The sequence below is a fragment of the Oncorhynchus gorbuscha genome, linkage group LG19 (assembly GCF_021184085.1).
Source record: "Oncorhynchus gorbuscha isolate QuinsamMale2020 ecotype Even-year linkage group LG19, OgorEven_v1.0, whole genome shotgun sequence".
Lineage (NCBI taxonomy): Eukaryota > Metazoa > Chordata > Actinopteri > Salmoniformes > Salmonidae > Oncorhynchus > Oncorhynchus gorbuscha.
This window is the reverse complement of record NC_060191.1, coordinates 48,369,606-48,385,359: the sequence shown is the minus strand read 5'-3', so window position 1 is coordinate 48,385,359 and position 15,754 is coordinate 48,369,606. Positions and strand designations below refer to the sequence as shown.

General features: G+C 45.6%; 2 protein-coding genes across 2 annotated transcripts in view; both read left to right on the top strand.

Annotated features, from left to right (window-relative positions):
* The window catches only part of LOC124004918 (trafficking regulator of GLUT4 1-like), a 7,947-nt gene extending 5,360 nt beyond the window's left edge, over window positions 1-2,587 (top strand). The window contains exon 3 of the mRNA XM_046313732.1: window positions 2,254-2,587. Within this exon, the coding sequence (XP_046169688.1) occupies window positions 2,254-2,587 (334 nt within the window). The remainder of the gene's footprint in view (window positions 1-2,253) is intronic.
* Window positions 2,588-7,322: 4,735 nt separating this feature from the next.
* LOC124005994 (aryl-hydrocarbon-interacting protein-like 1) lies at window positions 7,323-15,512 on the top strand. Its single transcript, XM_046315646.1, has 6 exons — window positions 7,323-7,441; window positions 8,111-8,290; window positions 11,199-11,387; window positions 14,124-14,300; window positions 14,567-14,708; window positions 14,906-15,512. Exons 1-6 carry the CDS (start codon window positions 7,334-7,336, stop codon window positions 15,103-15,105), a joined length of 996 nt encoding a protein of 331 aa, XP_046171602.1. The 5' UTR covers window positions 7,323-7,333; the 3' UTR covers window positions 15,106-15,512.
* The last annotated feature ends 242 nt before the right edge of the window (window positions 15,513-15,754 follow it).

Sequence of the window (15,754 nt, the reverse complement as noted above, 5' to 3'; positions counted from 1 at the left end):
AGGGGATTCTTCCCTATGGGCGTGTTGTCGGGTTAACAGTCTGGGGAATTGAAAGACAGGTTAAGCAAGCACTCACGCACACTGCGTCGCCGCGCGCTTGTCCTAGTAACCTCCTTTTCGTTCCTGTTTCCACTCGTCTGGCTGTTCTTCAGTGGGCTCACTCTGCCAAGTTAGCGGGTCATCCCGGTGTTCGAGGCACTCTTGCGTCTATTCGCCAGCGCTTTTGGTGGCCGACTCAGGAGCGTGACACGCGCCGTTTCGTGGCTGCCTGTTCGGACTGCGCGCAGACTAAGTCGGGTAACTCTCCTCCTGCCGGTCGTCTCAGACCGCTCCCCATTCCTTCTCGACCATGGTCTCACATTGCCTTAGACTTCATTACCGGTCTGCCTTTGTCTGCGGGGAAGACTGTGATTCTGACGGTTGTCGATAGGTTCTCTAAGGCGGCACATTTCATTCCCTCGCTAAACTTCCTTCCGCTAAGGAGACGGCACAAATCATTATTGAGAATGTATTCAGAATTCATGGCCTCCCGTTAGACGCCGTTTCAGACAGAGGTCCGCAATTCACGTCACAGTTTTGGAGGGAGTTCTGTCGGTTGATTGGTGCGTCCGTCAGTCTCTCTTCCGGGTTTCATCCCCAGTCTAACGGTCAAGCAGAGGGGCCAATCAGACGATTGGTCGCATACTACGCAGCCTTTCTTTCAGGAACCCTGCGTCTTGGGCAGAACAGCTCCCCTGGGCAGAATACGCTCACAATTCGCTTCCTTCGTCTGCTACCGGGTTATCTCCGTTTCAGAGTAGTCTGGGTTACCAGCCTCCTCTGTTCTCATCCCAGCTTGCCGAGTCCAGCGTTCCCTCCGCTCAAGCGTTTGTCCAACGTTGTGAGCGCACCTGGAGGAGGGTGACGTCTGCACTTTGCCGTTACAGGGCACAGACGGTGAGAGCCGCCAATAAACGCAGGATTAAGAGTCCAAGGTATTGTTGCGGCCAGAGAGTGTGGCTTTCCACTCGCAACCTTCCTCTTACGACAGCTTCTCGTAAGTTGACTCCGCGGTTCATTGGTCCGTTCCGTGTCTCCCAGGTCGTCAATCCTGTCGCTGTGCGACTGCTTCTTCCGCGACATCTTCGTCGCGTCCATCCTGTCTTCCATGTCTCCTGTGTTAAGCCCTTTCTTCGCACCCCCGTTCGTCTTCCCTCCCCCTCCCGTCCTTGTCGAGAGCGCACCTATTTACAAGGTACATAAAATTATGGACATGCGTTCTCGGGACGGGGTCACCAATACCTAGTGGATTGGGAGGGTTACGGTCCTGAGGAGAGGAGTTGGGTTCCGTCTCGGGACGTGCTGGACCGTTCGCTCATCGATGATTTCCTCCGTTGCCGCCAGGATTCCTCCTCGAGTGCGCCAGGAGGCGCTCGGTGAGTGGGGGGGTACTGTCATGTTTGTCATTCATTGTCATGTCTTGTCCCTGTGCCCCCCATGCTATTCGTTTCCCTCTGCTGGTCTTGTTTGGTTCTATCCTCCTCTCTCCCCCTCCCTCTCTCACTCTCTCGCTCTCTCTTCTCTCTGTCGTTCCGTTCCTGCTCCCAGCTGTTCCTATTCCCCTAATCATCATTTAGTCTTTCCACACCTGTTCCCGATCCTTTCCCCTGATTAGACTCCCTATTTATTCCTTTGTGTTCCGTCCCTGTTCCGTCGGTTCCTTGTTTTGTATTCCATGCTGTGATTGCGTTTCGCCCTGTCCTGTCGTGTTTTTTGCCGTGATTGTGTATCACCCTGTCCTGTCGTGTTTTGTGCCTTCTTCAGACGCTGCGTGTGAGCAGGTGTCTCAGTTGACTACGGCCTGCGCCTACCCGAAGCGACCTGCAGTCTGTGGCCGCTTCTCCAGTTGTTTTCCCCTCTACTAATCTAGAGGATTTCAGTTATTCGGTTTTGAACAGTAATAAACTCTGTTTCTGTTAAGTTGCGTTTGGGTCCTCCTTCACCTGCATGACAGATGTATGCTGAGTGTCGGGAAGCAAGTTCAGGGAGTGAATACATTTAATTAATAAATGAACGTAAACAAAACAAGAAACACTGGAAACAGCGCACCGACATGAAACAGAAACAATAACACCTGGGGAAGGAAACAAAGGAAGTGACATGAATACGACAGGTAATCAAGGAGGTGATGGAATCCAAGTGAGTGTCATGCGGCGCTGATGTGCGTGACGATGGTGACAGGTGTGCGCAATAATCAGCAGCCTGGTGACCTAGAGGCCGGAGAGGGAGCACACGGGACAGTACCCCCTCCAGCAGCAGGACACCGACTAAAACGATCCTGGGGATCAGGACCAGACCGGTCACCTCTGCTGAGGCCCGGGAACATGTCAATGTGGCTGAGGTGAGGGAGCATAGCGACCTAGAGCGCCGGAGAGAGAGCACACGGGACAGTACCCCCTCCCCGGCGAGCGGCCCCAGCCACAGGACGCCATCCAAAGGGACGATCTCGGGGATCAGGATCGGACCGGTCGCCACCCCGGTTGCTGTGGCCGAGGCACGGGAACCTGTTCACCCAGCTGAGGCATGGGAACCTGTCAAGCCGGGCTGAGGCATGAGAGTCCGACGAACCGGCTGAGGCCTCCCTGGTAGCTCCGGTACTGACACCTGGACCCGACGTCCCTCCCTGATGCTTCCCTTTGGTGAGGCATTATTCTGTAATGTGTTCGCTGAGAGTCGGGAAGCAAAAACAGGGAGTGAATGCATTTAATAAATGAACTAACATGGACAAAACAAGAAACACTAACAGCGCACAGACATGAAACTGAAACAGAAACAATAACGCCTGGGGAAGGAACCAAAGGGAGTGACATAGGAAGGCCAAATTTGACACAGCCTAGTATATACAGTATCAGTCAAAAGTGTGGACACACCTACTCATTCAAGAGTTTAAAAAAAATGTTTTACTATTTTCTACATTGTAGAATAATAGTGAAGACATCAAAACTATGAAATAACACATGGAATCATGTAGTAACCAAAAAAGTGTTAATAAATTCTAAAAATATTTATTTGAGATTCTTCAAAGTAGTCACCCTTTGCCTTGATGACAGCTTTAAACACTCTTGGCATTCTCTCAACCAGCTTCACATGGAATTATTTTCCAACAGTCTTGAAGGAGTTTCCACATATGCTGAGCACTTGTTGGCTGATTTGCTTTGCAGTCCAACTCATCCCAAACCATCTCAATTGGGTTGAGGTCGGGTGATTGTGGAGGCCAGGTCATCTGATGCAGCACTCCATCACTCTCCTTCTTCGTCAAATAGCCCTTACACAGCCTGGCGGTGTGTTGGGTCATTGTCCTGTTGAAAAACAAATGATAGTCTCATTAAGTGCAAACCACATGAGATGGTGTATCACTACAGAATGGTGTGGTAGCCATGCTGGTTAAGTGTGCCTTGAATTCTAAATGAATCAAACAGACAGACAGTGTCACCAGCAAAGCACCCCCACACCATCGCAGCTCCTCCTCCATGCTTCACGGTGGGAACCACACATCATCTGTTCTCCTACTCTGTGTCTCACAAAGACACAGCGGTTGGAACCCTAAATCTCAAATTTGGACTCATCAAACCAAAGGACAGATTTCCATCGGTCTATGTCCATTGTGCGTGTTTCTTGCCTCAAGCAAGTCTTTTCTTCTTATTGGTGTCCTTTAGTAGTGGTTTCTTTGCAGAAATTTGACCATAAAGGCATGAGTCACGCAGTCTCCTCTGAATTATTGATGTTTAGATGTTACTTGAACTCTGTGAAGCATTAATTTGGGCTGCAATTCCTGAGGCTAGTCAATTTAATGAACTTACCCTCTGCAGCAAAGGTAACTCTGGGTCTTCCTTTCCTGTGGTGGTTCTCATGAGAGCCAGTTTCATCATAGCACTTGAAGGTTTTTGCGACTGCACTTGAAGAAACTATCATAGTTTCTGACTTTCATGTCTTAAAGTAATGATGAACTGTCATTTCTCTTTGCTTATACCACTGCTACCGTGTCACAATACAACTGATTGGCTCAAACGCATTAAGAAGGAAAGAAAATCCACAAATGAACTTTTAACAAGGCACACCTATTCATTGAAATGCATTCCAGGTGACTACCTCATGAAGCTGGTTGAGAGAATGCCGAATATTGTGCAAAGCTGTCATCAAGGCAAAGGGTGGCTACTTTGAAGATTCTCAAATATAAAATATATTTTGATTTGGTTAACACTTTTTTGGTAACTACATCATTCCATATGTGTTATTTCATAGTTTTGATGTCTTCACTATTATTCTTCAGTGTAGGAAAGAGTACAAATAAAGAAAAACCCTTGAATGAGTAGCTGTGTCCAAACTTTTGACTGGTAATGTAGGTCCTGGATGGCAGGAATTTGGCCCCAATGATATGCTCGGCTGTACGCACTACCCTCTGTTGCACCTTATTGTTGGATGCCGAGCTGTTGCCATACCAGGTGGTGATGCAACTGGATAGGATGCTCTCGATGGTACAGCTGTAGAACTTTTTGAGGATCTGGGGACCCATGCCAAATCTTTTCAGTCCCCTGAGGGCAAAAAGGTGTTTTCGTGCCTTCTTGATGACTGTCTTGGTGTGTTTGGACCATGATAGTTTGTTGGTGATGTGGACACCAAGGAACTTGAAACTCTCGACCCGCTGCACTACAGCACCCCCCCCAACTGCTCGGGTGGCAGGACCAGCACATTCTGCCCAAAGGTAGATTAAAATATTACAATTGAGAGTGCGTTAATAAGTACAAATTCACAGCGCCGACTCGTCCAAGTAGGAGAGGAAAGGCTGCCAGATTTGATCAAATGTTGATAATTTATTGTTCAGAATATATCTAATTCTTTCTAAGTGTACAGTGTTTGCCAATTCACTGAGCCATAATTTGGTAGAGGGCGCTTCCCTCCTTTTCCAAAACAACAAGATTAGTTTTTTTGCTGAAATGAGACCGTACAAGATTAGTTGTTTTTGGGGGTTGGTTAATCCGTTTAGGGACTCAGATACTCCCAGGATTATCAGAAGCGGATCTGGATCTATTGAAGTCTCCAAAACTTCAGAGAGGATCCCAAAAATTCCACACCAATAACCATGCAAGCTAGAGCATAGGGCAAAGCAGTGGAGTAGTGTACCCTGCGCAGCCTGACATTTATCACATGTAGGGGATGTATCAGGAAATATCCTATGCAGTTTAGTTTTGGAATAGTGTAATCTGTGTAATACCTTGAATTGTATGAGACAATGTCTGGAATTAATGGAGCATGTGTGGATATACTCCAAGCTCTCTTCCCAGTCTGCCACCGAGATGTCAGTCCCTAGTTCTTCCTCCCATTTTGGCTTGATGGCATCTGTAGAAGGTGTGCTGGTTAGGGAGGGTTTGGCCGGTAGGGATGTCCTTGTCTCATTGCGCACCAGCGACTCCTGTGGCGGGCCGGGTGCAGTGCACGCTAACCAGGGTTGCCAGGTGCACAGTGTTTCCTCAGACACATTGGTGCGGCTGGCTCCCGGGTTGGATGCGCACTGTGTTAAGAAGCAGTGCGGCTTGGTTGGGTTGTGTATCGGAGGACGCATGACTTTCAACCTTCGTCTCTCCTGAGCCTGTACGGGAGTTGTAGCGATGAGACAAGATAGTAGCTACTAACAATTGGATACCACAAAATCGGGGAGAAAAATGGGGCAAAATAAAATAGGTGTTCCTTTTGTCCAGGTGGGAAAGGGCAGTATGATTGAGCCTGCATCATCTGTGGATCTGTTGGGGCGGTATGCGAATTGGAGTGGGTTGAGGGTTTCCAGGATGATGGTGTTGATGTGATCCATGACCAGTCTTTCAAAGCACATCATGGCTACCAACGTGAATGCTAAGGGGCAGTAGTAATTTAGGTGGGTTACCTTCACTTTCTTGGGAACAAGGAGTATGGTGGTCTGCTTGAAACATGTAGATATTACAGACCCGGTCAGGGAGAGGTTGAAAATGTCAGTGAAGACACTTGCCAGTTGGTCCGCGCATGCTCTTAGTACACGTCCTGGTAATCCGTCTGGCCCCGTGGCCTTGTGAATGTTGTCCTGTTTAAAGGTCTTGCTCACATCGGCGACGGAGAGTCTGATCACACACGTCTGGAACAGCTGGTTCTCTCATGCATGCTTCAGTGTTGCTTGCCCTGAAGCGAGTATAAAAGGCATTTAGCTAGTCTGGTAGGCTCACGTCACTGGGCAGCTCGTGGCTGGGTATCCCTTTCTAGCCCGTAATATTTTGCAAGCCCTTCCACACCCGCCGAGCGTCAGGGACAGTGTAGTAGGACTCAATCTAAGTCCTGTATTGCCGCTTTGCTTGTTTGATGGTTCATCTGAGGGCATAGCTCGATTCTTATAAGCATCCTGAGTAGTGTCCCACTCCTTGAAAGCGGCAGCTCTAGCCTTCAGCTCATTGTGGTTGTTGCCTTTAATCCATAGCTTCTGGTTGGGATATGTACGTGTGGTCACTGTGGGGACGATGTCCCGCTACATATTCCAGTCTGTCTTATCAAAACAGTCCTGTAGCGTAGCATCTGTGTCACTTGACCACTTCCTTATTGAGTGAGTCACTGGTACTTCCTGCTTTCATTTTTGCTTGTAAGCAAGAATCCGAAGGAAAGAATTATGGTCAGATTTGCCAAATGGAGGGTGAGTGAGAGCTTTGTATGCGTCTCTGTGTATGGAGTGAAGGTGGTCCAGAGTTTAAGTTTGCCTGCATCAAAGTCCCCTGACCACTAGGAGCACCGCTTCTGGATGAGATTTTTTTATGTGCTTATGGCGTTATACAGCTTGTTGAGTGCGGTCTTAGTGCCAGCATCGGTTTGTGGTGGTATATAGAGGGCAATGAAAAATATAGATGGAAACTCTCTTGGTATACGGTGTGGTATACAGCTTATCATGAGGTACTTTAACTCAGGCGAGTAATACCTCGTTATTGACAAAATTATTAAGTGCTTAGTCAATTTTACCCCTATCTCAAAGATTTGTAGCTGTGGGCTTGAAGTAGTGTTTTTCTATCCCGTTCTGGATGTTTCTAATCCAGCAGATGATAGATAGTCATCACGAGAAAGGCTGAGAAGAGCTGATTGAGGGATGGATGAATGGGGAGAGGGGAGGAGGGATTCTTAATCTCATTATCCCTTTCCTAATCATCAAGGAGTAATGTGTGTTCATACCTCTCTATGCCTCACACCTGCTATAAACTACCCTAGCAGAAACACATACAGACAGACACACATTATATACACACACCTATTTATTTATTCCACACAGACAGACAGCCATATAGAAAAAATGTCTTCAGATATGGATGGGACCATGCTCCTGGGGGTGGAAGGCATTAAGAAAACCATCCTGTATGGAGGGACAGCTGAGATGCCCCGGTTCATTACTGGGACCAAGGTAGGCCTCACTCTCCATCTCAATGTATTCCTCTGCTTCAACCTCTCAATCTCTATCCAAATTCATCGATTTCAATCTCTCTACTTAATTTATAATCCTCCATCTTTCTCTCTTTCTATTTCTCTTGATGTGAATCTATCTATTTAAACATAACTCCATCTATTGACTTTTCTATCCTCCATCTATCTCAAATAGTGGAGGTTTTATCTAGGCCACAGACAGTTACTCATCCAGTGCTTTGTCTCCAGTTCCAGACAAATTTGATTACTGTAAAGATGGTTGCAATAGATTCTAGAACATTGTGTAGATTCAGAAAATAAGATGTTTGTCTCACTCACATTAGGCAAATAAAATGGTCTTAGTTATGGAGTCATATGACACTATTCATTCCATTAGTAATGACATGGTACAATATCTTATAATGTCGCATCCTGGCTGTCAACAGGGACCACATACCCACACCAGTATGATCAGTGTGTAAAGGGGTGGCATTTGGTGGAATTGGAGAATCTGGAGGAAAATGACTCTAAATCCAAATGTCTTCCTCCTTTCTCTCCTACACCTCTTCCATACTGTACATCCTCCTCCATTATCCATTTCCCCTTTCACCCCCTCCACTTCATCCCTTCTCCTCCATCCTCTCTTCATCACCCCCCCCCCCCTCCACAGGTGACCTTCCATTTCCGTACCCAGCTGTGTGATGATGATCGTACGGTGATAGACGACAGTAAGGTGACAGGCGTGCCAATGGAGGTGGTGATCGGGAACATGTTCAAGCTGGAGATCTGGGAGACCCTGCTCACCTCCATGAGGATCGGAGAGGTGGCCGAGTTCTGGTGCGATGTCACCGTGAGTAAGACTCATTCTCCCACAATGCAGTTCCACAGTAGCATACTACCTATTCAAACATTAGAGTCTAGATTCTAAATACAACTCCAACACCTCTCCAGAAGTCAACTCTCAATTAAAAAAGGTTTGTCCTAAGTAAACTTTAAGGTAAATCAAACAATTCCTAATTATTTTAACTAGGGAGACAATTAACAAAAGCTAAGGTATCAATCACATCAGATTAAAGTATCTCATGATAGTCGACCTGCATCTTACAAGGAACTAAAAGAGACACCATTACAGTATTGTCAAAAACACAAAAGCTCCTTCTATTCAGGGCATACTGAGTAAACACTTAAATATCTCAATAACTCTCTCAGTAGCATGAGACACAATAAAAAGACACTGGAATATCATACACCTAATATCATACACCTAATACAGGTGCTTTGTTGTTCTGTGTGTGCATTGCCAGTGTTGTGTGTCATAATGATGATAGTTAGAAACAACTTAATCTCAACCCACGATTGAAAGGATGTTTCTGTCAGTTCCCCTTTTTGGTATATGTCCCTTCTCAGGCATCTGTAATAAGCTTTGAAAAGCACACATTTTCTGAAAATATAGGCCCTACTTTCAGTTGTCTGTGTTATCTGTGTTCTTCAACGTATTGTGTCTGCAATTGTAGGCTTTCCAGGGGTTTGGTTATATATTTATATTTGGTAACACCTTATGTGGATAGTCTACAGAATATCAGTAACATTTCAACTAAATATATACTAACCTTAACCCTTACTTACCCTAACCCTAGCTCTAACCCTAAACTTAACCTAATCCTAACCTTAGCTCTTATCTTAACCCTTACTTACCCTAACCCTAGCTCTAATCCTAACCTTAGCCCTTATCTTTACCCTAAACTGAACCCTTACTTACCCTAACCCTAGCTCTAACCTTAACATTAACTGTAATCTTAGGAAGCAGTTGCTTATCAACAGGTAGTTTGTTGATAGTATGACCATTTCTAGAGCATCTACAGATGGGAAATACAGATTATGCAAATAAAGTGTGACCTTACACTGAGTGTACAAAACATTAAGAATACCCTTCTGACCCTACGTCTAAGGCATCCCACAGGGATGCTAGCCCATGTTGACTCCAATGCTTCCCACAGTTGTGTCAAGTAGGCTGGATGTCCTTTGGGTGGTGTACCATTGTTGATACACACAGGAAACTGTTGAGCGTGAAAAGCCAAGCAGCGTTGCAGGGCACCTGGCACCTACTAAGATACCCTGTTCAAAAGCACTTACATATTTGTATTGTCCATTCACCCTCTGAATGGCACACATACACAATCCATGTCTCAATTGTGTCGAGGCTTAAAAATCCTTCTTCAACCTGCCTCCTCCCCTTCATATACACTGATTGCAGGGGATTTAACAAGTGACATCAGCAAGGGATCATATCTTTCACCTGGATTCATCTAGTCAGTCTATGTCATGGAAGGAGCAGGTGTTCATAATGTTTTGTACACTCAATGTGTATTTGTTCAACATAAAACACCTGTTATTGAAGGTAACCTAAGGTTTCTATCTACAACACCTGTTAGTGAGGGTAACCTAAGGTTGCTATCTCCAACACCAGCTAGTGAGGGTAACCTAAGGTTGCTATCTCCAACAACAGCCATTGAGGGTAACCTAAGGTTGCAATCTAAAACACCAGCTAGTGAGGGTGTTGTGTGTGTGTTCCATTTTCATCTTTGGGGGACTTCTTTTCCCTCAGTTATTTGTGTCTGCTAGAGTCTGGCTGTGTTTGTATAACATATATTGTGTGCTTAATTCCGTGTGTGTGTGCGCGCATTTGAGTGCGTATGTGCATTTGTATGTGTATGTTGGTGGAGGAGACAAACAGGTGGAGAGCTTAGAGAGTGTAATTAATCCCCAGCAGCTTCACCTTTCCCTAATCGCCTGTGATTACTGCTGACCATAAAGAAAACCTGGGACGGGCATTAAACCAGCTGGGGCACAGCCATTCATTCATTATCTAGTAACTACAACCTGGGTGCAGTAGGCTACATTTATACAGTAGGCTACATTGAGTGACCCTACTAGCAAAGAGTTTTTTCAAGTAAACCAAGATAACCACAACCTGTCATTTCAAATGTGAACAAATGAGTCATAGTGGGCAGAACAAGGAAGGAGGTGGGCAGAGCCAAGCACGAGCTAGCGAGATCCTATTGAAGCGGTCTGGCGAACATTTGCATATTTCCGTTATGGAACGCCTACTCTGTGAAGTGGGCATGTGCAATAACTCAATTTGCCTTTCCACTCCTTCTAAACAACATTATTTTATTTTGTTTACTTTGGCAAAGGGTAAAGTCTACAAAACTTAGTCCACTCTGTTCGTAACGTATTTTAGTTTTGGGAACAGAATACTGTGTTAAGATCAAATGTTTAATCGCTGAGAAAATTTGCAGAATGTCGGCTAAAATCCATCTAGTTCCATCTTCTCCCACTGCCGGCCACTGGGCTTAGTGAATGGAAACGCCAAGTGGATGCTTCACATTTATACATCCGGTGATATATCTGTCTCTAGTGTGGAAGGTAAAATTAATTGTTTACTCATCCCAACCAGTGGAGGGCAATGTTGTTACATTGGATACATAGTTCATTTGAGGAGAATAGGGTTTCAAAAATATTTGTGTATTCACAAATACAATATTTATCCAGGGTCCTTTCTGGTTTGATTGACCGACTAAGTATGAAAGACAAAGAGCAATGTCATACTCCACCCATTCTAATCGGATCAATTACGTGAAAAAAGGGAAACGCCTATATCAGGAAAATACTAATTCAATGACATGTCTTATATCATATAGCTCTGGTTAACATTTCTTGCCCTGTCTCTCTGTGTCTGTCTCTCTTTCTTTCCCCAGCACACTGGCCTCTACCCCCTGGTGGCCAAGAGCTTGCGGCGCATCGCGGAGGGCAAGGACCCTGTGGACTGGCACATCCATTCGTGTGGCATGGCCAACATGTTTGCCTACCACACCCTGGGCTATGATGACCTGGACCAGCTACAGAAGGAGCCTCAGCCTCTCTACTTTGTACTGGAACTGGTCAAGGTTAGAGGGACTGAAGACACACACAGAGACACATACACACAGATATTGCACACACACACACACACACACAAATACAGACATATTGCGCACACAAGACACACACTGATCTTGCTCATATTCTCTGTTTGTATGTGTGTGTGCGTGTCTGTGTTTTTGATTTATTATGCATGTGGGTACCAAAAGTCCTCACCGGTCTCCAAAAGGAAAAAGCTGTTTTAGGCTTAGGGGTTAGGTTCAAAACAAATAAAACATTTTTGGTCACATACACGTGATTAGCAGATGTTATTGCGGGTGTAGCGAAATGCTTGTGCTTCTAGCTCTGACAGTGCAGTAATATCTAACAAATTGCACAACATATACCCAATACACACAAATCTAAGTAGGAATGAATTAAGACTATATACATATGGACGAGTGATGTCAGAGCGGAACTAAGATACAGTAGAATAGTATAGAAAACAGTATATACCTATGAAATGAGTAATGCAAGATATGTAAACATTATTAAGTGAATGACATATCGTAGAATAGTATAGAAAACAGTATATACCTATGAAATGAGTAATGCAAGATATGTAAACATTATTAAGTGAATGACATATCGTAGAATAGTATAGAAAACAGTATATACCTATGAGTAATGCCAGATATGTAAACATTAAGTGACTAAGATACCGTAGAATAGTATAGAATACTGTATATAGATATGAGATTAATAATGCCAGACATGTAAACATTATTAAAGTGACTAGTGTTCCATTCCTTAAAGTGGCCAGTAGAGGCTGCTGCCTATGCCTATAGGCAGCAGCCTTTAATGTGCTCGTGATGGCTGTTTAACAGTCTGATGGCCTTGAGATAGAAGCTATTTTTCAGTCTCTCGGTCCCAGCTTTGATGCATGTGTACTGGCCTCGCCTTCTGGATGATAGTGGGGTGAACAGGCAGTGGCTCGGGTGGATGATGTTCTTGATAATCTTTTTGGCCTTCCTGTGACATCAGGTGCTGTAGGTGTCCTGGAGGGCAGGTAGTTTGCCCCCGGTAATGCGTTGGGCAGACCCTCTGGAGAGCCTTGCGGTTGCGGGTGGTGCAGTTGCCGTACCAGGTGGCGATACAGCCCGACAGGATGCTTTCAATTGTGCATCTGTAAAAGTTTGTGAGGGTTTTAGGTGACAAGCCAATCTTCTTTAGCCTCCTGAGGTTGAAAAGGTTCTGTTGCACCTTCTTCACCACATTGTCTGTGTGGGTGGTCCATTTCAGTTTGTCAGTGATATGTACGCCAAGGAACTTGAAGTATTCCACCTTCTCCACGGTCCTATCGATGTAGATAGGGGGGTGCACCCTCTGCTGTTTCCTGAAGTCCACAATAATTTCCTTAGTTTTGTTGATGTTGAGTGAGAGGTTGTTTTCCAGGCACCACACTCATAGATTCCTCACCTCCTCCCTATAGTATGTCTCGTCATCATTGGTAATCAAGCCTACTACTGTTGTGTCATCTGCAAACTTGATGATTGTGTTGGAGGTGTGCTTGGCCATGTAGTCATGGGTGAACAGGGAGTACAGGAGAGGGCTGAGCACGCACCCTTGTGGGGCCCCAGAGTTGAGGATCAGCAGAGTGGAGGTGATGTTTCCTACCTTCACCACCTGGGGGCAGCCAGTCAGGAAGTCCAGGACCCGGTTGCACAGGGGAGGTTCAGAACCAGGGCCTCGAGATTAATGATGAGCTTGGAGGGTACTATGGTGTTGAATGCTGAGCTATAGTCAATAAACAGCATTCTTACATAGGTATTCCTCTCGTTCAGATGGGATAGGGCAGTGTGCAGAGTTATTGCAATTGCATGGTCTGTGGATCAATTGGGGCTGTAACCAAATTGATTTGAAGAGTCTAGGGTGGCAGGTAAGGTAGAGGTAATATGATCCGATAGTCATTAAGTTCAGTTACCTTTGCCTTCTTGGGTACGGGAACAATGGTAGACATCTTGAAGCATTAGGGGACAGCAGCCTGCCTATAGGCAGCGATTGAATATGCCCGTAAACACACCAGCCAGCTGGTCTGCGCATGCTCTAAGGATGCGGCTAGGGATGCCATCTGGGCCGGCATCCTTGCGGGGGTTAACACGTTTAAATGTTTTACTCACGTTGGCCACGGTGAAGGAGAGCCCACAGTCCTTGGTAGCGAGCCAAATCGGTGGCACTGTGTTATCATCACATTGTGCGAAGAATGTGTTTAGCCTGTCCGGTAACAAGACGTCGGTCTTGGCGACGTGGCTGGTTTTCCTTTTGTAGTCCGTGATTGTCTGTAGTCCTTGTCACATACGTCTCGTGTATGAGCCGTTGAATTGCGACTCCATTTTATCTCTATACTGACGTTTAGCTTGTTTGATTGCCTTGCGGAGTGAATAACTACACTGTTTATATTCTGTCATATTACCAGTCGCCTTGCCATGTTTAAATGTAGTGGTTCGCGCTTTCAGTTTCGCGCGAATGCTACCATCTAGTCACGGTTTCTGGTTAGGGTAGGTTTTAATAGTCACAGTGGGTAGCACATCTCCTATACACTTCCTTATAAACTCAGTCACCGTATTTGTGTATGCATCTAGATTATGGGTTTATGGGTCAGGGAAAATATTTTGATTAGGAATCAATTGTTTGGTCCCTACAATGATAGTAACACAAATGTGTGTGTGTGTGTGTGTATGTGTGTGTCCGTGCCTGTCTGCCTGTGTGTTTGTGTATCCCAGGTGCAGCAGCCCAGCGAGTATGACAGGGAGTCGTGGGCTCTGAATGATGAGGAGAGACTGAAGGCTGTGCCCTTGCTCCACGGCCAGGGGAACAAGCTCTACAAACTGGGGCGCTACCAGGAAGCCACCAACAAATACAAAGAGGCCATAGTCTGCATCAAGAACATACAGCACAAGGTACTGTAACAACGGATCAGGAATAGCGGTGTGGAATAATGACTTTGGCTTTCGTTTTCAGAGTTCTTGAAATGTGTTTTGTGACAGAGTATAACCATATTTTAATCATGACTTCCATATACAAAGTACACCCTCGATGCTTTGTGTGTTTGAGAATTGTATGTATGTGTGTTTGTACGTGTATGTCAGCGTGTGTGCGGGTGCGTGCGTGCATACATGAATGTATTCATCCATGGTGTGTAACAGTGTGTATCCCCCTCCCCCAGGAGAAAGCATGGGAAGCCCCCTGGCTGAAGCTAGAGAAGATGGGGAACATGCTGACTCTCAACTACTGCCAGTGTCTGCTCCGTATGGAGGAGTATTATGAGGTCATAGAGCACACCAGTGACATCATCAATCAGCACCCAGGTACCTCAGGCACACACAATATATTATGAAACCTTACAAGAAAAGCACTTCAGACAACAACAAATACTCAATGGGCGAAGTGTGTAGAAATGTAAATTAGGGTCTAGCCCAAAGCGAAAAGATGTTTAAAAACATTATCTCTGTATCTGCCTTTGTGTGCTCCTCTATCTGTTTGCATATGCACGTGTTCATCCTAGGTGAAATGAAGGCGTTCTACGTGCGAGGGAAGGCCCACATTGAGGTGTGGAACGAAGCTGAGGCGCGGGCTGACTTTGAGAGGGTTCTAGATCTGGACCCTGGCATGAAGAAGGCTGTTAAGAAGGACCTGGGTGTCCTCAACATGAGGATGGAGGAGAAGAATGAGGAGGATAAAGTCAAGTACAAGGGCATGTTCTGACATGGCCCAGGAGATATGCAGATATGGAGGGGGAGGATCAATGTCAAAGTTAAAGTGGACAGCACAGATGGTGCTTGTGGAGGAAGAGAGGAGAGATGGGCAAAGCAGGAGTGTGTGTGAGAGAGAGAGAGAGAGAGAGAGAGAGAGAGAGAGAGAGAGAGAGAGAGAGAGAGAGAGAGAGAGAGAGAGAGAGAGAGAGAGAGGGTGAGAGAGAGGGTGAGAGAGAGAGAGTATCCTAGATCATTGTTACTTATTTATCTATGTTTTTCCTGGAACATTATTTGGTGGTCAATCCATTTGGGTAGAACATGTATCCATTATGTCTGACTTGAATGGTTGAAGCCCAACAAGTACTGCATCTAGTCATAAAATGCAAATAAATATTGGTGTAGATTATGTACTCATCAGATATTGAACGAATATGTTATTTTGTTCCGTCCTTTAATCCATGGCACACTACATGACCAAAAGTATGTGGACAACTGCTCCTCGAACATCTCATTCCAAAATCATGGGCATTAATATGGAGTTGGTCCCCCCTTTGCTGCTATAACAGCCTCCATTCTTCTGGGAAGGCTTTGCACTAGATGCTGGAACATTGCTGCGGGGACTTGTGAGGTTGGGCACTGATGTCGGGGATTAGGCCTGG

Coding starts and splice junctions, on each gene's coding strand:
- LOC124005994 (XM_046315646.1), top strand. CDS start 7,334: ATGTCTTCAGATATGGATGGGACCATGCTCCTGGGGGTGGAAGGCATT. Junction 7,442..8,110: donor GGTTCATTACTGGGACCAAG/GTAGGCCTCACT, acceptor CCCCCTCCACAG/GTGACCTTCCATTTCCGTAC. Junction 8,291..11,198: donor AGTTCTGGTGCGATGTCACC/GTGAGTAAGACT, acceptor TTCTTTCCCCAG/CACACTGGCCTCTACCCCCT.